Raw genomic sequence first — 25,192 nt, 5'->3', positions numbered from 1 at the left:
GGAGGTAAAGTGCAAAAAAAACCAAAAAACTATTTAGAATGTGATTTAAAAAAAACTGAAAGTTAAAATGATGTTACAGTTTAGGTTTGGTAATAAGATCTTAACATTCCAGAAAAACAGGTAAAATGCTGTTATAGATACAAAACAAAACCTAAAACCACTGAATTTCACCAATTACAGTTCAGGGAAGTAACTATAACTCGTGCCCTGCCATGCACAGCTTATGACTTCACACATTACATCACTCATGTCGTTAAATGACATCATTGATGACATCTCAAGATCACTCATTATATCAACCATGATAGTATCATTCACATTACTCAGTAAACCCATACAATATTTAAAAAATGAAAATTGCTAGTAAAGGGCCTACAGTCATATTCAGCATAAAAAATGCTCTTTTGGAGGGGGATGTTCTGCTTCTGAAAAAACCTTCAATTGCAATTTTTATTTGATAAAATTGCTACAGTTCATTTCAAGAGAATATAAAAGTCCCCCTTGTAGTCTTCCAAGGCCCGTGTGGCGCAGTGTTCCTATGTAAGCCCTAGGTGGCGCTGTAGCTTTACTTTGGTACCTACTGAGGTGGTCGGTGAGGCTGCGTCAGGAAGAGTCCTGTTATGTTTCAGCTCCTCAGCATCAGCCTCTGGCCTGACATTCCTCTAGTCTAGCATTTAGGGCACTGGTGTAGAAAGTGGTGCTGAAACAGGTTTGATGGCATCCATGTTACATCACTTGAGTCAGCGGGATTGTGAAACCTCCAAGCGTCACACACAGACATGGGCATCAAAGGAGCCAGGCCCATGCAACACGGCAGTGGTATGGGTGTGGTAGGGAGCCAGCGGTGCATTTTTGGAGCACACTGTGCCAAATATATTACTGAAGCATGGTGTGACAGCACTCAGTCATTTACACACAGCGTTGAAATGGCCACAAAATGTGCACTGACGTGCACTTTTACTGCTAAAACGATATAGTGCACATATGATAATGTTTGGAAACTGGGTCCCTCATTTATGGGTATTTGACGTAGGGCAGCGCTGTATGGCTCCTTGCTGCGCTGCCCTATGCCAATGTGAAAGGGCAGGAATGCACTGTATTTATGAAATACAGTGCATTCTTGTCCTTTCTCCCTGCGCTGGCACATCATTTGCTGACTAGCGCCAGCGCAGGCACCCTTGCACCAAATGTGCAAGGATGTCTGTGTTGCATGCAGGATTGTTTTCGTGCAGGAAGGGGCACTTTCGTGCTAAACAACAATCCTGAGAGTGGTTTTCATCTTTCTACGTGTGCTGAATTCTGCAGCCCACATGGAAAGAGGGAAAACGGGGAGAAATAATCATTATTTCCCCTTGATACATCTGCTCTGGGGAGGTGTAAGGTTTTGGCGCTGCCCCAGGTTTATGTGATTAAGTAATTCTGGGGCAACGTCAAAATCCATGGGTGTTGCATGGGAAAACCCATCATACTGCCCATGGAACGCCTCTCTGGCACAGAGTAAGGCAACGCAGCAACTTACGCTGTCTTGCCTTACTCCATATCTATGAGGTCATTCAAAGCCACACAAAGTGGCGTTGTGTGGCCTCAAAGATAACATTGCGAGGCCTGTGCCGCCGGAGTGGTATAAAAGCGTCCCTCGGGCGGCGCAAGCCTCTCGTTTATAAGCTCCTGCGTTTCATCAAATATTTACCCTTTGCGCATCAACACGTACAGTGTCTTGATTTGCTCTGATTCTTTTAAAATCTTTGTTTCCATCACACTCCAGAATTAGATTTTTTTTCTTCATTTGTGCTATACCACCCACTGATATATTTTGAAACATTTGTACAGTAATTTTGCAAGCTATATAAATGTTGTGTTAGAAAAAACTGCTATCCTACATATTTCCTTTCACACTCCATGTACCCCGGGAGGATTGTCAGGCAGGTCACCTTACAACATCCAGAGACAGAAAAGTAAATATTCATCTCCCTGACAAAAGAACAAGCAACGATTTGTCAGAGAGATAACCTGGCATTTGACCTCTGTCTTTGAACACACAGCAAGTGTGAGAAGACAAAAATCAAATGTAAACAGTGCTCTAAATGGGAAAAAATAAGTGAAGGACTCATTCAAATGTGCTAGAGGTGTGGTGAGTGGGCGGAGCTAGGGCGGGGCTAAGGGAAAGACATGGTGATACTTCACAGCTTCTATAATAGTTGCAGCACATACCGAAACACACGGAATGTGTTTATATAAACAAAACAGGTTAACTCATTACACAAAATGAAAGATAAACACAATAATATGTTAACATTTCCTTTTTTTTTGCAATAGTTGCACCTAATACTACATATTTTGTAGCACAGGAGTAGTCAGAAAATGAAAATACCCCCACTTCAAACCAAAGCTCTTACGGCACCAAGCAAATGAAACAACGTATGACCCTCCCCAGAAGATATTTCTTGTTTCTTCCATCGATCTATCAATTCATCCTTTCAGCATGCCATTTACCTACTGATGTCCACCATTTAACCTCTACATTCTGTCTATTCAGTCTTTCATCCATCATTCAGTTTTTCACCTTTGTCTGCCTATCCTTCGATATCCAAACCTATCCATCCATCTCCAAACCTATCCATCCATCCTTTCACTCATCCATCAATCCTTTTGCTCATCTATCCATCATCCCTTTCACTCCTTCATTCCATCCACCCTTTTATTCCATCCACCCCTTTCACTCCATCCTTCCTTTTACTGATCCATTCATCCACCCTTTCATCTATCCTCCCTCCCTTTCATTAATCTATCTATCCATCTAATCTTTCACTTATACACCCACCCATCCACCCATTTATCCATCCATCTACCCTCTCTTTCACTCATCCATCCATTCTTTCACTCATCCATCCTTTCATTCCTTCATCCATCCATCTATCTATACATCCATCATTTCACTCACACATCCATTAAGCCTTTCACTTGCAGACCCACCCACCCTTTCACTCACTCACCCACCAACCCTCCCTTTTACATTATTTATGATCCTTTGTCGCCGAGCAGACATGCACACACAAAGTGCCATGGATTTTGCTTTAAAATACCTCCTGAGAGTGTTCTCACGCTTTTTTTCCTCACAAAAAAAGTCCTACAAATGCAGGTAAACATGTATACATAAGCAGAAACACCAAAGACTCAGGTATAATAAAAGCCATTTTATACGCTTTACCTTCCATGGCACTGCCTTGATTCCTGTGTTTGCACAAATGCACACTGATAGTGTGAATGTGATTGACAGCACAGGGCCTGAATGGACCCTGCTCTGTCAAACACACTGTGATGGTGAGCACCCGGACATTATGCAAATGAGCCCTGCTGAATAGCTCAGCTGGGGCTCAGATCAGGGCTAAAGAAGCTGTGCCTTGGCTGCCAGAGCCAGCTTCCACTCCTGCTCACCAGCAATTGCAGCCAATGAGCCTACCCGTTCATGAGTACCGGTACTCTCCTCGGCAGTAGAGAAGTGCCGGTACTCAGAGTGATAAATCTAAGAAGTGCTGGTACTCAGTACCGGTGAGTACCGGCCCATTTAAAGCACTGAATGTAAAGGCATCTTTAATGCTTTTTCGCCGGCGGAACTCCGGCATGGTTATTTTGCGGGTGCTGCTGCACCCCCTGCAGCCCCACTTCCAGCACCTATGCTTTAAGATGTTCTGTGGGGCTGGGCTGAATGGCGCCTTTGTCTTGCTTCACATTCTGGCTGAATTCCCCAGTTTGCAAGTGTTTTGCGAATTCATTATCTTCACCATAGAGTGAAAAGAGTCTTTGTAAGAAGTTTTGATGTTATAGCATGCTGTTATGCTACAGTATGTTACGCTGTTGTACTGCCATCATCTGCTCAACACGTTTCTGCCATTTGCATGGCTTCAGCATTTTGAAGCTTCAACCACAGTATTGCGCTCTGTGTTGAATTCATCTTAAGAGCTGGAAGTGCTCGTGTGACATAAAACATTGCATCGATTTACTTACCATTATAAAATCCTACAGGCGTAGTGCATGGCTGCGCAGTGCCACACGAGTGCCCGCACCACCATTTGTATAACGCTTGGTGCCAGTGACAGGCCGCCATTCTTACCTCCAGGGGGAATGGACAGGCTCATCTTTTCCAGCTTTTCCTGAACTAATCTGCTGCTTTTCTATAATCTACTATCATTGGCTGTGGATCTATGTGGGTGCGGGCTCTTTCTGCGTGTGGCACCATTGCACCGCTCCCTGGGCGAGACTCTGACGAGCTGCATGCAATTGCTATTCTTTCCATTGTGGTTGAGTTTGTATAGAAAAATGCCAAATTTGTAAGGCACAGAAATGTCTTCCTCTGACGTATAGTCCTCGATTTACAAATAAATCACACAACGCAGCGCAGCAAGTGAAGTTTCCCACGGCAGACCTCTCTGCCCTAGGACTGCAGAGCAGCTGCCACCACCACCTTCCATCGAGCTGATGGAACAGTTTCTCCTCCAGCCCGCTTCAGAGTGAGCTTCATCAGGGCCTGCAGGGCCAGCCTCTCGAGGCACCTCCAGCACTCCATCAATCCAGCCTTCTGCCGCACCGACTGCTTCTATTCACAAGCCTGCAGGGTTCCCTTCTTGCAGGCTCGTGTTGCAGGACTCTCTCTAGTCCTGGACGAGAATGGACCAGGTGGTAGGCCACGGAAGTGACCATGAGGCCAGGGGGAGTGGCTGTGAGGTTAACTGAAGCAGGACAGCCTGTGATTCCTTGGAGGGGACAGTGAGGTCATAGGGAAGGGGCTGTGAAGTCATGAAGGTCATGGAGGTGACCATGAGGTCAGGGGATGTGCTGTGACACCAACGGTGTGAGAAGCTGGCCTGGTAAAGGATGTCCACTATGTAGGTCGGTACCTTGCACTAGTCCAGACAACCCTTATGGTGATTAAAGACGTCCTAGACAACCTTAGAAGGCTCTCGAAGTGGTAGCTGTGGAGATCAACCTTCAGACTTAGTCCAGAAGGAGTGTAAAGCAGCTTGTTTTACCAGACTGCAATCTTATAGTTTAGATTAAGTGAAAAGAACCACACCAAGGGGCAGATTTACAATAACTGGCGCATCCCTGCATATCAGCAGGGATGCGCCAGTTATTTTGCGTCACGCAGACACCTCTTGTGCCACCATGGATGTGCCGCATTTACAATGCAGCGCACCAGGGGGCAAGAATAGACAGATGCGTGACGCATCTGCTGCTGTAAATGTGACGCATTCCTGGAGTCGCGACGCAGCTCCAGCAAGGCTCGGGGTGCCCCTATGCCTAACATGCTGCGTCAATCCTTACGCCTGCTTCAAGCAGGCGTAGGGTTTTGATGCAGCATGGCCGTAAAAGTGACTGAATGAAATCTTTTAGATTTCACTCAGCCCCTTTTAGGAGGCATACCTGCGCCGGAACCCCCACCCCCCCTGCACCGTAACGCCCACATGTGGTGCAGGGCTTTACAACGTGACGCATCTCCCTAGATGCGTCATGTTGTAAATACCCCGCAGCATGGCGCTGGCTTTGCGCCTCCGCTGCGTCACAAAAGTGACGCAACGGCGGCGCAAATGTGGCGTACGGGGCTTGTAAATCTGCCCCCAGGTATTTATAAAAATATGTATTTATTATATAATACTCTCTAGTACATTCCAATATCTCCTACATGCAGATAAACACAATGCACACATTACTTTAGCAAAGAAACAGAGTAAATAGCACAAATTACACAGTGGACCCCAGGGGGGGACCAAACCATATGCTAACAAAGTGGTATAAGAACCATGACTCGAGTCAAGACAGGGTCGAGAGGACGTAGAAGTGCTGGGGACCCAAGGAATCACCCAAGGTGAATAGGTAAGGACCCCACGGAGAGCGTGTGCAGTCGCGGTTGGATTTTTAAAGATTAAAGACCCTTCCCAGTGGACTCTGAAGAAACCCGTGGAAGACAGAAGGTTGGAGAGCCACCCCACCCGTGGATGCCCTAGTACCTACGTTACCTACACCAGGAAAGCCGGGTGCATACATGTGAATTGGTGTCAGAAACCGCCGTTGAACCAAATGGAGGACTTCATGAAAGTGCCGCTGTGGAAGAAGGAAGAAGTGTCCAGTGGAATCCGTGGATGGATTCTTGATGAGAGGTACCTGCAACCAGAGGGGACAGAGTCTATGTCACTCAGGAGTGACCAGGCGACTTGGAAGACGAATGCCCTCCGATGTCGGGTGTTGCAGGATGGGTGACGAGGACCTTGACACTGCAGCTGTGAGGACCAGGCGTCGTTGAGGAGGACCAGGAGCCATGCACGAGCTGTCCCACAAAGGATGTCGAGTGCTGAGGGGTCGGTGTCCGGCAGGAGCACCAAAAAGCCTCGGCAAATGCAACCAACGTGGAAATCAAAGGATGAGTAACGTCCTGACCAGCAAGGTCCAGGAGACTTACCAGAAGCAGGGGAGTCAGGGAAGGCCCGAGCAATCAGAGGTTTCCAAAAGGAACAAGTGTGACCCTCAAATGGACTCACAGGTTGTGAGGGGACCTCAAGCAGCTCACCAAAAGATGCAGACCACGATGCACAAGAGGCGGTGTGGCTGAAGATTCTGGTCACTGGAGGCGCTTGAGGTTGGGGCTACTTGAAGCCCAAAGATCTCCTTGGAAAGAAGTCAACAAGCCTTTGCATCTGCAAGTTGATGCGGTGCACAGGTGTCCGGTTATTGCAACCCCCATGAGGGATTCTGGCCTCAAACTTGGTGAGAGGACAGGGAAGGCCTCGGGAGCTGTAGGAAACCACCACCTGTGTTGCAGAGCCTTTGCAGTCTGGAGTAGCTCAGGATGAGCAGACCGGTAGACTTAGTTGTGGTGCCTGCGAATGCAGGGGAGTGACTCCAAGGGAGATGCCTTCAAATGTCTTTGATGCTTCACAGGCCTTGGAAGGTTCCTGTATGATGCACAGACACAGACGATGCAGCAGACTGGGATGGAGACGAAGTCAGGCCCAAACGAAGTCCAGTGAAGTCCAGAGTGCCCAGATGGTAGAACTAGAAGTGGTGTCTGATCTGAATCTTATCCCACGACAAATCTAGGGACCTACACCCAGGTAAGCCCTTAAGTACCCTAGGGAAAGGGTTGGGAAGATTCAGGGGACCCTCCCAGGGGAGGGTCTGGACAGGGGGAGGTTACTTCCATGTCCTTTGTCCAGTTTCATGCCAGAGCGGGAGCCAACAGCTCCCAGAACTGGTTTGTACTGGACTATGCATGGGGACATCAAGTGTGCCCCTTATGCAGACTTTCTGGCACTGACAAGCGCCCACCCGGTCCCAATACACTAAATCCTGTCTGGGAGGTGGTCACACCTCCCTGTGACATGATGCCTTTTGTTCCACCTTCCTCTGCTCGAGCCTGGCTCAGCAGCAGGAGGGCAGAAATGTGTCTCTGGTCCGCAGCAACCATTTTATGCTGTCTGGGTCTAGGTCCCTCCCGAAACATGCTTTGGAAATACAGCTGTTAATCGAGTCCAATAAACTAGACATTCTCTTCTTAACTGAGACATGGATGGCTGCGGGATCAGAATTAGAGTTAGGCTTAGCATGTCCAGTAGGATATAAGATCATTCACAAACCCAGAAATACTGGACGAGGAGGAGGCTTGGGGATCATTTTTAAGGAGGAGTTAAACATTTCAACTTTGGATATCGACGCCACCTTTAGCGTTGAAATCCTTGGGAATCGCATAAAACATGATGCCGAACAATGCCTTACAGCTTTTATCTGCTATAGAACACCGGGGCATTTTAATGCCTCACAACAGCAGGAATTGATCACTGCCATAAACAATATTTCCATCACCCACAGCAGGATGCTGATTTTGGGCGATTTTAATTTATGGGACAGCGACCAATTACGCACAGCCTTGAATAACATCACCCAATCCTGCCAAATTCTAGGGTTGAAACACTGGATAACTACCCCCACACATATACAGGGAAACATATTGGATTTAATATTCGCGGCAGAAGATCTAATGACCATGGGCACTATTCTTCCAGTAGGGTGGTCAGATCACCACCTACTCACTTTTAATATACATATCCTGGTATATACAGGGCCCGCAAGGACACAGACCAGAACATTTCTTGGCCGGAATTGGAAGAACCTGTTGAAAAGGAAAGAGGAAGGTAAGCCCGACTTTCGTCACATCGGAACCTCGTTCAACTCTGAGAACGATGTTACGACAAACTATCTCTCATTTTGCAATGAGATAACTAAGAAACTGGACGATATCATACCGCTGAAAATAATCAAGAGAAGGGGTAAACCCTCCGCTCCCTGGTATACGGACAAACTGAAGGATTTGAAAAACATCTGCAAAAAGGCAGAGAAGCTCTGGAGGAAAAACTATTCAGATCAGGAGAAAGAACGATGGAGGCTCACTATTCTACAATACAAGAAGGAAATTACTGCAGCTAAAACTAACTATTTCGCAGATCTTATTATCAAAAGTCCTAATAAGTCCCGCGACACCTTCAAGATTATTAGAGAGCTCTCTCATCCTGCTTGTGCTGACAGCCAAATCAAGCCCTCACAAGAACTTTGTGACGGCCTTGCAGTATTCTTTCAAGAAAAAATCAATAAAATAATCGAAGGAATGAATAGTAAGCCCACCTTCACATCGCAGGACAATAGCAACCAAGCAAAAAGAGGTGAATTGGTGGAATCTACCAGGAGCTTCTCTCCAAACGCTAGCTTGGAAAATGTTGTGATCCCTTCTAAACAGGAATTTCTCAGAACAGCCCTCAACACGTCATCAGGATCCCCTTTAGACCCTCTTCCCCATAAAATGGCCAAGAATTTTGAGGCTGATATTTTCCCAGTTTTGCATCAGCTCTGTAATCAATCCCTCCTCACAGGCTCCGTACCAAGAAACTGGAAATTGGCGGTTGTGACTCCGTTACTAAAGAAGCCAAATCTGGACCCTAACAGTCAAAAGAACTACCGACCCATATCCCTCTTACCATACCCGATAAAGATCATAGAGCGCTGGGTCAGCAGATCTCTAGCCCTCTTCCTGGAAACTAATGTCATCTTGGAAGAGGAGCAATTTGGTTTCAGACCAGCTCATGGAACGGAGTCAGCTCTGCTGACAGTTATGGATGACCTACGCATGAGGGCGGACAGGGGCGAATCAGCAATTCTCATTCTGCTGGACCTGTCCGCCGCTTTCGATACGGTGAACCATGTCATCCTGTTAAAAAGACTGAAGAACATCGGAGTTGGAGGAATCGTGCTTGACTGGTTCCGATCCTACCTGACGGATAGATGGCAGGCAGTAGCTATCCCGCCATGCCAATCAGAATTCATTAAAGTTCCGCATGGGGTCCCACAGGGGTCTGCTATCAGCCCTATACTGTTTAACATTTATATGCAACCCCTGTTGAGGATCATAAAAAGTCATGGCATCAGCGTAATAAATTACGCTGATAACACCCAGTTGACGATCTCTCTTGATGGAGCCCTGGCAAATTCACTGGAGACTTTCCATACCTGCATGCTGCAAATGTCACTCTGGCTGAACCAGAATTCACTACAATTTAACAGTGATAAAACTGAAATGCTGCATTGTGCAGTAGGAAGAATCCCTACAAACCTACCTACAGATTTCTGGCCTCAGCTGCTAGGAGACTCGCCTATCCCCGTGAACTCAGCAAGGAATCTCGGAGTCATTATTAGTAATACTCTGAGCCTTGAGACTAACGTCAACAAGCAGGTTAGCTGCTGTCTTGCCTTGCTGCGTGGACTGCGAAAACTGCTACCTCTCTTGCCCCCACAGACTAGAGCCAACATAGTTAGGAGCACCATCCTCAGCCGTTTGGATTACTGCAATGCTCTTCTGCTGGAATCCCCTGCCTATCTTATTTCCAGACTTCAAAGTATCCAAGCGGCTGCAGCCAAACTGGCACTCTCTTGGGAACGAGGATCTTCCACTACTTCCGCCCTGGCCGACCTTCATTGGTTGCCCATACATCAGAGGATCTGTTTTAAATCCTTATGTACTGTCTTTAAGGCAGTCCATGGGCTAGGCCCTCGACCACTTCAAAACAAGTTCAATTGGTATGAGCCGACCCGGCCTCTCCGATCCTCTTCCCTAAATCTCATCAGTATTCCCAGAATCAAGAAAGCGACGTGTGGGGGAAGAGCCTTCAGTATTGCCGCAGCGCACCTGTGGAATAATCTCCCCACTGACATCAGAAAAACAAATGAACTGTTGGCCTTTCGAAAACAGGTGAAAACATGGCTCTTCCCAAAAAAATCTTCCCATAAAAATCTTCCCAAAATTTCTGCTCAAAAAGCCCAAAAACCTAACTGATCAGTACCTGTCCACCGCTTCCTTCTGCTCAACATGTCCTCAGCTGTATGTACCTAGCGCCAGGATGCCCGTAGGGTTGCAGAGCGCTCTACAAATGCTATAAATAAATATAAAAAATAGCAGGTTGGCACCGGGAACACTGAGAGCCTAACGGAGGGCTCTTTCAGTGCTTGTAATCATACCTATCACACCATTAACAGTGTGGGGGTAAGATTCAAACATGTTTCATACCAAACATGATAGGATACGTTGCAGCCAGTTTTGAGATGGTCATCGCGTGATTACGCGGTGCCCCTCTATACAGTATATGGCTGCTTCACTGACAACCCGGGTGAATGGACTCCATAGGCTGCACGGGTTTCCTGCTCATGCAGGGGCACCCTCTCACTTAGAACCACCCTGCCTTCAGGATTGCAAATGCCTGCTATAGAGGTGACATAGGTTTTAAGTGCAGTGTCCCTTAGATATAGGAAACCTAGATCTTAAGTAAGTGGTGCAAGCACCAACTTACACAGGCTGCAATGGCAGGCCTGTAGTTCCATTTTGCCTGGTCTCCCATGGGTGGCATAATTCATGCTTCAGTCCTTGGGAGACCTCTGGGGTACCTATGCCCTGGGTACCTTAGTACCATATACTAGGGTCTGATAAGGGTACCCCAGTATCCAATCTGGGATGTACCTAGGTACTAAACACAACAATTTAGGGAGAAAGCAGATAGACTGGGGTCCTGATTAGTAGGATCCCAGTCAGACTCGTCAAAAACAACATCACATCAAGCAAAACATGGGGGTAACCATAGAAGCAGATCAGTGTAGTCAGTGTAGGTGACCGTGAAGTCAACCGACTTTTGACAGGATGCGAGTCCATAGAGGTGACCTTCAGGTCTGGGGGTGGGGCTGTGAGACAACAAAGGTGACCATGAGTTTAGGGTGAGGGGCTTTGAAGTCAACAGACTGAGGACAGGCTGTTGGACCACAGATGTGACCGTGAGGTCAGGAGATGTGTTTTGAGTCTATGGAGGTGACCACGAGATCACGGGCAGAGGCCAGCAGATTAAGGACAGGCTCCAAGTCCATAGAGGTGACGAAGAGGTTCAGTAGGTCAGTGAGTCAACAGTCTCTGGACATGCTGTCAGTCCACCGAATAGATTATGAGGTCAGGGCAGGGAATGTGAGGCCAGCAGAGTCAGGACAGGCTGAAAGTCAGGTGACCATGAGATCATGGGGGGGGGGGGGGTTATGAGACCATGGAGGGAACCAAGAGGTCAATGGGAAGGTCTGTGAGGTCAACGGACTCAGGACAGGATGTGAGTCTGCAAAGTTGACTATGAGGTCAGGGCAGAGATTGTGAGGCCAGCAGAATCAGGACAGGCTAAGAGTCCATGGAGGTGGCTGTGAGTTCAGGGGGAAGGGCTGTGGGGCCATGGGTGTGACAAGAGGTCAAGGGAGGGGCTGTGAGGTCAGTGGACTCAGGACAAGCTGTGAGTCCACAGAGGTGACCATGAGGTCAGCAAAGGGGCGGAGAGGACAATGAGGATGGTCTACATTGTTTAGGAAAAGGAGGAGTTACAGTATGTATGCATTACTTTGCTGTACACCATATAAACATAAGAATTGCATGTAAGATGAAGGAGTATAGGATATGTTCTCAGTTGCCTCTTAGCAAGTAAGGGGATACTGTCGATTACAGCATCTGTCTGAACATGCATGCTGCATGCTCTCTTTCTTTATTCCTGATAATTCAGGTTCATTCCTTGAATTGATTGAGGTCACGCCCTGCACACAGTGTCCACTGCACATGCCCAGCACCCAGTGTCCCTGTGGTGTGGCAGCACAAGGACTGGCCTTTGACCCAGGGTCCCTGTCCCAGTGGTATGGCAGCACAAGGACTGGCATTTGACCCAGTGTCCCTGCCCCAGTGGTGTGGCAGCACAAGGACTGGCCTTTGACCCAGTGTCCCTGCCCCAGTGGTATGGCAGCACAAGGACTGGCCTTTGACCCAGTGTCCCTGCCCCAGTGGTATGGCACCAAAGGGACTGGCCTTTGACCCAGTGTCCCTGCCCCAGTGGTATGGCAGCACAAGGACTGGCCTTTGACCCAGTGTCCCTGCCCCAGTGGTATGGCAGCACAAGGACTGGCCTTTGACCCAGTGTCCCTGTCCCAGTGGTGTGGCAGCACAAGGACTGGCCTTTGACCCAGTGTCCCTGCCCCAGTGGTGTGGTAGCACAAGGTCTGCCCTCTGTGCACAGCTGACCAAGACAAGCTGCACCTCAGTGATTGTGGCGCGTGGCTGAAGGCAGTGCGCACTCAGTGGCCTATTTATCAAGGGTTTTGCATTGCCCTTGCGCCACGCAAGGGGGCACAGGGTGACACAAAACCTATAATGAGATTTACCAAGCCTCACAAGGCCACCTTGCGTGGCCCTGTGTGGCTTGGTAAATCTGAAATAACGCAAGGCCACACAAATCCCTGCTTTGCTTTACTCTGCCCTAGGAAGGCGTTCCATGGGTGGAGCGTGGGTGTTCCCACGCATCCACCTGTAGATTCTGAAGCATTCCCAGATTTACCAATACTGGTAGACCTGGGAATGCATCAGAATACTACGCCTTCCCAGGGGTGGTGTAACAAGATGAAATATCTTTATTTCTCCATGTTTCTTCCGCTTTCTATGACTGCAGCATTCTGCAGCACACATAGAAAGAGGAAGAAGCCTTAGAGGACTGTTTTTTTTGCAGCACAAGGAGAGAGCAGGAATGCACCATATCTTGATAGCTATGCCACATTCAGCCCTCTCCCTTTCATGCCGTGCAGCAAGGTGTCTTGCTGCATTGCATGAATAATGATAACTATGGCTTGAGTTGCGGGAGCAGAAGGGCTGGGTGCAGGGCAAGTCTGAAGTGTATACATTTTGCATAGTGTCCGCAGCTAAGGTTGTGTTGTAAGTATTTAGTTAAATAACCAAACAAAATCAGAGTTGTCATAATGCAGTTTCTATGACACAAACCCCCCAAACACTTGACATTTTCTAGCTAACTCCCGAACCCACAATACACCGTTCATGACTGCACACAGGCGACATCACATATCACATCACCGCAGACAGCTTTGATGACATCACCTAAGTTGTGAGCAAAGGACCTGGCTACAACTACAGCTTTCCTGCTACAAGGAAAGACAAGACAAGGTCGGAGTTATGCGTAGATTGGGAAAAAAACGCACATTGTTTTTTTCAGAATTTTTGGAACTAAGGGCCTGATGACGAGTTTGGCAGACAGGGTTACTCCATCACAAACGTAACGGACATCCTGTCCTCCAAATTACACTTCCATAATATCCTATGGAACTCCTAATAGGGTGGACAGGGATATCCGTCACAAAGGTAACGGACTTCCCGTCCTCCAAATTACACTTCCATAATATCCTATGGAACTTGTAATATGGCGGACAGGGATATCCGTCACCAACGTAACGGACATCCCGTCCTCCAAATTACACTTCCATAATATCCTATCAAACTTGTAATATGGCGGACAAGGATATCCGTCACGTTTGTGACCGAGTATCTCATCCGCCAAAGTCATAACCAGGCCCCAAATGTTCACAAGCTAAATGTAAACTACATAGATGGTTAAAATGTTGAACTGCATTTCTCATTGTCAAGAAGCCGACAGCAGACCCCACAGACCTCAAGAACTTCCGACCCATCTCTCTCCTCCCGTTCCCAGCAAAGGTTATTGAGAAAACCGTCAACACTCAACTGACTACCTTCCTCGAAACCAACGAATCACTCGACCCCTCGCAGTTCGGTTTCAGGGCCAACCACAGCACCGAGACCACCCTCATCGCAGCCACGGACGACATCAGATCCCTGACCGACAAGGGAGAGACCGTGTCCCTCATACTCCTTGACCTCTCCGCAGCCTTCGACACGGTATGCCACCGCACCCTGATACAGCACATCAACAACGCCGCCATCCGAGGCAAGGCCTTGGACTGGATCATCTCGTTCCTCGCCGGAAGAACTCAGAGAGTCTGCCTCCCCCCCTTCAGATCAACAGCGACCAAGGTCATCTGCGGCATCCCACAAGGTTCCTCCCTCAGCCCTACCCTCTTCAACATCTACATGACGCCCCTGGCAAACATCGCACGCAAACACGGACTCAACCTCATCTCCTACGCAGACGACACTCAACTCATCCTCTCCCTCACCAACGACCCTTCCTCTGCTAGAACCAGACTACACGAAGGAATGAAGGAAGTAGCGGACTGGATGACGGACAGCCGGCTTAAACTCAACACCGACAAGACGGAAGTCCTCATCCTAGGCCCTACTCCCACCGCATGGGACGACTCCTGGTGGCCCCCCGCCCTAGGCAGCACTCCCCAACCCACCGACCACGCCCGCAACCTGGGCTTCATCCTGGACTCCTCCCTCTCCATGACCAGACAAGTCAACGCAGTCACATCGGCATGCTTCAACACCCTTCGCATGCTCCGCAAGATCTTCCATTGGATCCCCACCGACACAAGGAAGACCGTCACTCACGCCCTCATCACCAGCCGCCTGGACTACGGCAACACCCTCTACGCCGGCACCACGATCAAACTACAGAAGAAACTCCAACGAATCCAGAACGCCGCCGCACGCCTCATCCTAGACGTCCCGAGCCACCACCACATCTCCGGACACCTGGAAAAGCTTCACTGGCTCCCAGTCAGCAAGAGGATCACGCTCAGACTCCTCACCCACGCACACAAAGCCCTTCACAACCAAGGACCCAAACTCATCAACCACCGCGTCTCCTTCTACATACCCACCCGCACCCTGCGATCGACCGGACAAGCCCTGGCAGCCGTCCCCCGCATCCGCAAAGCCACCGCCGGAGGCAAATCTTTTTCCTACCTCGCAGCGAAGACCTGGAACTCTCTCCCCAGCCATCTCCGCTTAACACAGGACCACCTCTCCTTCAGAAGGCAGCTCAAGACCTGGCTGTACGAACAATAACCCCCTCCCCCCCAGCAGCTTGAGACCCTTACGGGTGAGTAGCACGCTTTATAAATGCCAATGATTGATTGATTGATTGATTCTAAATGCTCAAAACTAAATAAACTTCGACCCAAATCTTTCCTTCAAATAATCTAAATTCCTGCAAATGTTCTTTCTTCTCCTCTTGCATCCCAGTAATTGCTTTCTCCCATTCTCAAGTACCTCTTCAAGCAAACAATGCCATGGCCGCCTCTTTTCAGTCAGTGCAACCCCGATACCTTGGCATCCAGCATGCTGTAACTGGGCAAACGTGGGTCTGATGCTAAGATTTAGAGAAGTGGCTGAGTGGCCCATCCAGATGTTAACTCTTTAGGAACTAACAGCTGATGTCATCTTCTATCCAATAGTGCAGCATTTCAGTCTATTCCGTGGTGAATTAGGGGCTGGTTTAGATCTCGGCAGACGGGTTACTCTGTCACAACGATGACGGATAGTCCTTCCACCGAAACATAAATTCCAGAGGATATAATGGGATTTATACTTCGATGGACGGGATATCCGTCACTGTTGTGACTGAGTAACCCATAGGTTGAGATCTAAATCAGACCCTTGGAGATCTAGAATTGTCCACTTTTGTGTCTCTTCACTCACCCTTCTGCGTAGGGCACATTCTAGCGTAGTGATGGAATCTGTCCACTTCAAACGCCTGAAAGCACCTTAGGGAAAGCATGGTGCACCAGAATGTTGCTATACCTGTAAGACTTTTTTCATTGGGTTTATTTGATATGTAGAAGTACAAGTGTAAAATTCAAAGTATGTTGAAATAATAAGAAGAGAGAGTCTAACTGTTTCCTTCTTTCTTTTCAGACTTGAAAGTAATGGGATTTAACCTTTAGACATGAGACAAAAAGGAAACCATCTAACCACAAAACAATTCAACTGAAGCAGACATGGACTCGGCAATGGAAGATTTTGCTGCTTTGTTGGGGAACCTTAGCAGAGCCTGCCAGGAGCTGGAGGAAATTAAGCAGGAGCAGGCCAAAGACCACCAAAGAATCTCCAAGTCCTTTGAGCGAGCCCTGCTGTGTATCCTACGCCAGGAGCAGAGCATCATGAACCAGGTGGAGCAAGAACACGGGCAGCTCAGGGCAAAACTCACGTCCCTCCAGAGAGTCAACGAGCAGGCTCTCCAGGATGGAGTCTCCGAAATCAACAGCATGGTCGAACAAATCGCCAAGGTCTCATCTCAGTTTCAGGCCATGAACACCACTAAGTGCAATGCGGCCACCATACAGGAGATCCAGAGGAAGGTTGCGGAGATATTTGCTAGGAAAAAGAGCATTATCATCCGACTGAAGAATGTTCAGTTCTCCCCCTGCCAGGTCCAGACGCCAGCGCTCGGTGAGGTCCACTATGAGGAACAGACCTTTGGCTTTTCCATCCCATATTTTGAGGGGCGAGGATCTACATTTTTTAATGGCTCTGAAACATCAAACACGCCACTCTTAAGTGACGAGCAGCCACCATGGGATGTCACTTCATCGGATTCTGGATCGACGGACAATAGTGGTATCTCTAGTCGAAAGAAGAGTCTAGAAGAAAGAGACGGAGATATTGATGAGCCTAAAAGAAAGAACAGCAGAAACCAACCTATCCGGAAGAGGTTGAGTAAGGAGAACACCACTGTTACAGGAGAGAAGACATTTGTCATATCCCCCACAGCCAGCCTCGCTTCCGATTCTGAAACCAAGGCTCCAGGTTCAAGGACTGTGAACAAAATCAGGATTTCTGACTCTGACAGCAGCTCTTCTGTGCCTGTTTCAAATGGAAAAGCAGCACATGCCAGCAGAGCAGACGCAATGTTTCTGAGACGCACGTCTTTGAAAGATGACAGAACTGTACACAACCGTGGCCTAGCATTCCACAGACATGTTAGTGAAGAACCTGTGTTAACAAAGGCATCACAAAGTATAGGAAGGGGTGTTTCAACACATCCATCAGGACCATGTACTCAACAAAGAGATGCCACAATTATGAAGGAACAATCACACACCACTAAAAGTGCATTATTGGATCCAAACAATCAGTCACATTCCTCGATGAACGCCATGAAAGATATTATTGCGGGTTATGCCCAGTCTAACATGAAAAAGCAAACTGTGACTGGGGTATCTAGCCAGAATGTGATAGGCTCCCAGTTCTCTAACCGTCTGGATGGAAAACCACCACAGTTTCTTGAAAACACTAACATTCATCTGTCATCATCTAACTACTCTAAGGCTTCAAAGAGGGATCAGGAGGAATGTGACTCTGACACAAAACAGTATAGAAATGGCGAACTCACTGCGCACATCACTAAGCAACAAGCTCAAACCAACAAGATGCAACCTCTGCCCATCACTGAAGAGAAGCAAGATGGCAGAACCATGCATGGGATACCAGTGGGCTTGGCCTTAGTGCCTAACCAGGACTCGGTGTTCCGGGCAACAACAGCCTTTGTGTACGACGACGATTCTGATAACTCTGATGATGCATCAGATGGAAAAAGTTTAAAGACAACCGAGAAAGACCCCAAGGCCTGTAGAGTAGGCGCCATCCGGGCCAGCCGGGTACCATCAGCCAAAAAAGTTAGTAGCATTGAACAGTTATCGACATGGAATTCCATGGAGTTGATCAGTAACGTAGAGTTATCCTCTCCAGTAGAGGAGATTGCCTATGATTTGACTGCAAGTCCCTTCCCTCCGGACTCAATTAGTTTCCAGGCCAACCTGCTTGGTCAAAACTATGCAGATCTACTGTCTCAGAAGAAAGCAAATCTTCGTCCACAGCCTGAGCAAACAAAATCCTCTGAGAGATCCTGCATGCAGGCGCCTGACCACAATTCTGCTGTTGCAGAAAGATCACCATCTCCGACAGAGAGCATTAAGTCATCCTACACATTCATCCTTGACTCGCCCAGAGAAGACATTTCTCAAAATTCAAATTTTCGGGCGAGTGGGCTCTCCATCTCACAGAGGAAACGGTTACCTCCAACGCCCAATCACAGGCCAACAGGGGGACGACCAGTCATTGCTTCTGGCACAGAACCTAAAAAGGACAAAACCCCACCACAAACTTCGAGAAAAAAGCAACTGGACCGAACTCTTTCGGATGTTGCAAACAGTCAACATCCTGGTGCTCCTGTGGTCAGCACTAAAAGAGACCACTATGCAAATTTTAACAGATTGTCCCAAAACAGATCACAGGACATCTCCTCTCAATGTACAGTAAAGAAATCTGTGGGAAGATCCAGTTCTATGCCAGTTATAGATGGGCTACCCAAGTCAAAGGTAGAATCATCAAATGCCTTTTGCTCACAGTCTGTCAGCGACAGAAGGGACTCCGTCTCCAGCAGCTCAAGCAGTAAGACATATTCAAGACCCTGCAGCAGAGCCACAGCTTCCAGGGCTGTCAAATCCGCAATTAGCAGAGGCAAAGCTTCTCAATATGGGAGAGCGAGAACCCCGTCTTCCGAGAATGTTCATCGGCCCTTCCAAAGAACAAAAGGCCTCAGCAAAAGTGAGTCTAACCTCATTAGCTCCCCACTAGAGGAAGATGAAGGTCCTTACCTTAACAAGTTGATTGGGCAGTTTAGCAAGTATGGCTCCGGCCGAGGAGAGTTGAATCTCCCTCACGGAATACACACTACGCTGATGGGTGCCCTGTACGTGATTGATTACGGCAACAGGAGAGTGCAGGTGATGGATTGCAAAGGTTGCATAATGCAGCAAATCACCCTAGAAGCCAAGAACTACTTTGATATAGCAGTCAACAATAAAGGCCTTGTGGCACTGACCAACTCTTCAGACAGGACTGTGGAAGTATACAGCAAGCACGGGAAACTCTTACAGGTCATTTCGAAGAACCTAAATACACCTCGAGGTGTCACCTCCAATTTTCGGGATGAGTTTGTTATTGCGGACATGAAGCTGGGCACCCTTTCTGCCTTGACCTTAGATCTAACCACTGGGAGAACATTAGAAAGTACCATCATGCCAGGGTTCAACAAACCTTATCTAGTTAGTGCTAACAGCCAAGGGTTGTTGGCTGTTTCTGAGCGAGGCTTTGACGGAGGCTGCTGCGTTAAAGTCTTAAACGATGACTGGCAGGTCTTACGGGTACTGGGCCTAAAAGGTGGGATTGGCCCTGTGCTTTCTAACCCCTGGGGGGTGTGTGTGGACAATCAAGGGGACATTCTAGTGGCAGACTGGGGACAGACTCACTCAGTTCTCCACTATCCCATACAGGGATCTCCAACGGCAGTAGTGACGGATGGACTCAGCAGCCCCAGAGGGATTGCCGTCTTGCAGAACCACTATGTGCTAGTAGCTGATAGCATGCACAACTGTATCAAAGTGTTCCAGTACAAATGAAAATGCTTTCTGTGTGGAGGAGCCTAACGAGATGGCTGGTGTCTTTCTAGAAACTATTTCACACCTCCCCTTGTAACAAATTTTTAGAACAATATTAGAAATTACTTCTATGTGTGAGCTGGTATTTATTATTACCTTTATTTATTTAACCGTTTGGCCTACAGTACCTGATTTGAACGTAAAAAATAGCAGCATAAGAAATTGGAGAATGATTGTCTCAATCAGTTTGGATCCAAGTAATACGTAATACTGGATTCTAACACGTGCTTCTATTACATTTTATTAGGTGGATCAAAGTAATATATAATATCATATTCTATAATCTGCATCTGTTAGATTCTATTGAGCTGATCCATGTATTATGTAATATTGGTGTCTAAAAGGCGCATGTATTAGATTCTACTAGGTGGGTCAAAGGAATATGTAATATTAGATTCTGAAATGTGCATCTATCAGATTTTATTAGGTGGATCAAAGTACTATATAAGATTACATTCAATAATCTGCATCTATTAGATTCCATAATCTGCATGTATTAAATTCTATAGAGTGGATCCAAGTAATATGTAATATTAGATTCTAAAAGGTGTGTATATTAGATTCTGTTAGGTGGGTCAAAGCAATATGTGATATTAGATTCTATAAAGTCAGTCTATTAGATTTTATTAGGTGGATCAAAGTAATAAATTAGATTCTAAAATCTGCATCTATTAGATTCTATTGAGTGGATCCAGGTAACATGTAATATTGCATTCTAAAAGGTGCCCATTTAAGATTCTATTAGGTGGGTCAAAGTAATATGTAATATTAGATTGTATAAGGTGCATTTATTATATTCTAATACATCAATCCAGGCAATATGTAATATTAAATTCTATTAGGTGCTTTGTTTGCAGAGATGCTGTTGAGTGTCCTCTGTTAACTCATTGCAGATACTTTCATCAGACGTGGTTCATGCAATACCTGAAGCACAGCCTAAAAGCACATTTCCATGGTTCTTGTGTTTTGGGTCAGACATTTTAAATGATCTGCATGTGATTTCACTGTGACACAGAAAATCTGTCTGCTAGTTTGTCTCTTCAGCAACACCTTTTCAGAGCGACCTTAAATCATAATGAGGAGATTGTGTTAGCCAAGATCACGACAAGTCAAGCATGTCACCTTGTCCCTCTCGTGCCTCATGTCACCCTGCTTGTTTAGTGCCCCACACCACCTCGGCTATCTAGTACACAACCTCACTTTGTCTACCTAGAACACCCACTAAACTGTGCCAATCTAGTTTTCATCTACTACCACCTGTCCTATTTTCCATATAGTGACACATGCCATCTAGTCAGCACTAAGTCACCATCTCTACCTGGTGCAGCATTTCACCTGGTCACCTATTTTATCTTCTTCAGCTAGCACCGCATATAATCCCCTGTATCTAGTGCTCCATGTCACCTTCTCTTTCTGGTGTACCGTGTCACTCCATCCATCAAGTCCCACATGCTACCTTTTCTATCTAGTGCCTCATCTTATGTATCTACTGCCCCATCATCTTGTCTTTCTCTCACTCCACATTATCTTTTCTGTCTAGTGACCGTTGTCACTTTGTGTATCTAGAACACAACGTTGCCTTCCCCATCTTGTTTACCATGTCACCGACTCTTCCCAGTGCACCTTGTCATGTTGTCACCTTCTCTATCTAGTGCCTCATGTCACCTTTCTATCTCATGCCCGATGTCAGCTTGTCTGGCCAGTGCACCAGATCATCTCTTCCTTCTAATGCACCATCCGGTCTAGTTTATCTGGATCCCCATCTCCTGTCACCTAACTAGTGCCACATATTAAATTATATATCTAGGCCCAGATCTACTAAGCCCTTGCATTGCCATTGCATTATGCAAGGGCTTAAATGAGATGTACTAAGCCACGCAAAGTCACCTTGCATAGCTCTGCGTGGCTTAGTAACTCCAGAGTAATGCAAGGGAAGGCGTTCCACTGGTGGAGAGTAGGCGTTCCCATATATCCATGCATCCACCCATAGATTGTGGTGCATTACCAGATTTACTAAGGTTAGTAAACATGGGAATGCGTCAAAATGCTTCTCCTTCCCAACAGAGGTGAATGAGGACAAATATGTTTATTTCTCCTCGTTGTTTCCTCTTTCTACATTTGCTATTTTGTTTATTTGCAGGAAGGTGTCCCTTCCTGCACAAAAACAATCCTGCCTATAGAGCAGGCACCCTTACACCATGGGGCAAGCATGCCTGCATTGTCACTAGGCAGCACTTAGTGCGCCTGCACAGAGAGAGAGCAGGAATGCGCCAAAACTTAGTAAATATGGTGCATTCCTGCCTTCTCCATTTGATGTAGCGCATCAAGTTGTCTTGCTGTGATGCGTCGCATTATATGTTAGTAAATATGGGCCCTATTGTCCAATTCAGGCTCTTCCATCTAGCCCCTTCCGTGCGGGGGGGGGGGGGGGGGGGCGGCGGCGGTGGCGCCGTTCTCGTGACGAGCCCAGGTCGTCATGAGGCACAGTGGAGCTGTACTCATGACAAGCTGAGCTCATCACGACCCCGCCCACTGATTGATTCTCCCGCACAGGCGGTGAATCAACTGCGCGTGGGCGGGCCGCAACGGTTATGATGAGCCCAGCTCGTCATGAGCACAGCTCCACTGTGCCTCATGACGGGCTGGGCTCGTCATGAGCACCGAAGCGGCTAGAGTCCTAGGTTCGTAAACATCATTTCAGTGCATCCATTTGGTGTGCCATGGCTGCTTCCCTGCCTTGTGCCCTATGTCACCTTGTCTATCTAGAACATACTGCCATTTTCTCTAGCTAGTGCCCTAAGTCACCTTGGCCATCCAGAATCCTTGCCTACGCACCATCTCAATGTGTCCATTTAGAGTGACACAACATCTTCTTTAGCTTGTGCCCCCACATCAACTCCTATGTGTATGGCCCAATATCGCTTTGGATTTCATCTTCTGTCTAGTACCAAATGTAGAATTGTCTATCTAGTGCATAATGTCATCTTCTCTCTATAGTGTCCCATTTTGCCTTGCCCATGCCATCTCCTGTCTAGTACTCAACGTATATTGTCCTTCTGGTGTAACATGTTCCTTTTGCTATCTAGTGCAGAATGTGACATTGCTTTTTTGAGCACCACATGTCCCCATTTCTGTTTAGTGCACCATTGCCTTGTCTGTCTAGTGCACCATGTTACTACTTGTCTAGTGGCACTTGTCCCCTTTTTTATCCACATAATGAGACATTGCACCAAAGTTGCCTTATCTATCACCTTTCTGTTCCGGTGTCCCATGTTGTCTTGTCTGTCTGGTCACCCAATCTGTCTCGTCATCCAGCCTTTATTGGTTTATGTGCACTGCTTGTGGGAATTGAAAATGTGCAGAAGACCAGATGGATACAAATGGAAGGGGCAACGAGCAGCATGAAGCAAGACCATAGTCAGGTCTGCGCCCAAGAGAACAAACACAGATTCTGATGGATACATGTACTTGCGGATTCCTCACCATTTGAATATCTGAATGCGCTAACATTCCATGGAAACCTTTTTTCATAGCTCTCCCAGGTCGACAAGGACGTCACAATGCCCATGGCTCCGTACCTGGCTCAGCGTCATGTAATTGGAGCTATAAGAGGCCATCGCTGGTGTGCTGATGCCAGTTCCCTCTTTTCCGTGCCTTCAACGAGTAATGGTTTTTTGATAGGCTCTCCATAGAGTTAGGAGTCTTTTGAATAATTTTTTCGGAAATTGCAACGTTGTTGCAGGAAAAATGTCTCCCTTGAGGAAATCTGGGTCAAAACCGTGCACAGAGTGTGACGGTCAAATGTCAATCACTGATCCTCATGATGATTGTCTTTGGTGTCTTAGTTCGGACCACGACTTTGTCGCCTGTTCATCATGCCAAAAGATTAACCTCTAAGTGCTGAAGGAGAGAGAAGCAAAGCTCTTCATGGCCAAGACAAGAAGGGAGAAGAGAGGACGTCGGAAGTCTGGTCTTCACTTGGAGTCACCGTTTCCTGAGATGAGTCTCTGAGGTCGGTGTCTCCACTTCCGAAGTCGCATAAAGATCGAGGTGAGGGTGCAACGGCCCCGTCTTCAGTAGCCGTTCCGGCATCGTCTTTGAGTCCAAGGCTGCCACCGACTTCACCTGGATGTCCTGATCTGGACCCGGAGGTAGATCCAGTTACTCCTCTTCCTCAACCTCCTCAACAGGAACAGGAGTAGAGAACTTTACCTGCTCCAGGGTCCAGCACTTCAAATTTTCTGACTGCTATGTACAGCATCTTCAGCAGTGCGATGACTCCAGCTGGCGCGCCTGTGGACCCCGTAGGTCTGCTATTATATTCCTTGGGAGGTTTTCCAGCGGAATGTCAGCAGGCGCCTTTCCGGTTTTATGCTGTTGGCCCAGGTATCCTGGCCTCCTTCGGTGATGAGGAAGGTGACTCATTTGCCAGTAGAAGTTCAGCAGGAGGCACCGGCACCAGTTGCACCCTCTGTGACATCAGCCGAATACGCTCTGGCATCGCATCACTCGACTCCAGTTCCATTAGCCTCTTCAGCACAGGGGCCAAAGTCACTGGCTCCGTTACCAACATCACTACACCAATATTGGCTTCACCGACACGGTTATTGAAGTTGAGACATAGATCTTGAAGGGAATCTCAGAGGCTTCTTGAAGAGCAGTACTTATTGGGAGAAGGAGAACTGGAAGATGGAGAAATAGTGTCCTTGGATCCAGAATTTGAGGGTTTGGAAGTGGCAATTGGTTTAGGCACTTGCTTGGAATGGAAATTGTTCTCTCCAAAAGGCATTCCTCCACCAGAGGTGTCATACCATTCAGTGATAAGGAAGGCAGCTGACATGTTGGAACTGCCTCTTCCATTAACTAAACTTAAGTCGAGTTTACTCACAGAAGTCCTGCATTCAACATATTCCACATCAAAGCCTTTATTTCCTTTTGATGAGGCATTGACTGAACCAATTCTAGGGATTTGGCAGAAGCTGATGTCATCCTCTGCAGGATCTAGACCAATTGTGAGGAGATACAAGCCGGCTCCGGGAGACCCACTATTCTTATCCACGTCACCCCTCACCTGAGAATTTGTTGGTACAAGCTCATTGTTCTTCCAAGTTAACTCCTGGGTTTTTTCCGACGTTCCCAGCAGGGAATCAAAAAAGATGGTGATCCCGAAACTACCTGAGAATGTTCAGGAACACTTTACTGAGCTGTTGAACGACCGTCAGGCTGCTGTTGACAGGTCATTCAGTAGGGCCTGGATACCGCTGATTCTGTTGCAATAGCGATGGGGACTTCAGTCACAACAAGGAGGCCTAAATGGCTGAGGGGGACTTGTTTCTCACCAGATGTGCAAATGATGGAGTTGCCTTTTGATGTGTTTAGACTC

At 47.4% G+C, this 25,192-nt stretch overlaps 1 protein-coding gene across 2 annotated transcripts in view; it reads left to right on the top strand.

Moving 5' to 3' along the window:
• Window positions 1-20,476, top strand: part of LOC146806250 (uncharacterized) — an 82,120-nt gene extending 61,644 nt beyond the window's left edge. For both annotated transcript variants that reach the window (XM_085623507.1, XM_085623508.1), the window contains exon 2: window positions 16,226-20,476. In XM_085623507.1, the coding sequence (XP_085479633.1) occupies window positions 16,309-19,770 (3,462 nt within the window). In that variant the 5' untranslated portion in view covers window positions 16,226-16,308 and the 3' untranslated portion in view covers window positions 19,771-20,476. The remainder of the gene's footprint in view (window positions 1-16,225) is intronic.
• The last annotated feature ends 4,716 nt before the right edge of the window (window positions 20,477-25,192 follow it).

This window comes from Triturus cristatus, chromosome 8 (genome assembly GCF_964204655.1).
Source record: "Triturus cristatus chromosome 8, aTriCri1.1, whole genome shotgun sequence".
Taxonomy (NCBI): Eukaryota; Metazoa; Chordata; class Amphibia; order Caudata; family Salamandridae; genus Triturus; species Triturus cristatus.
This window is presented reverse-complemented; position numbering and strand designations above follow the sequence as displayed.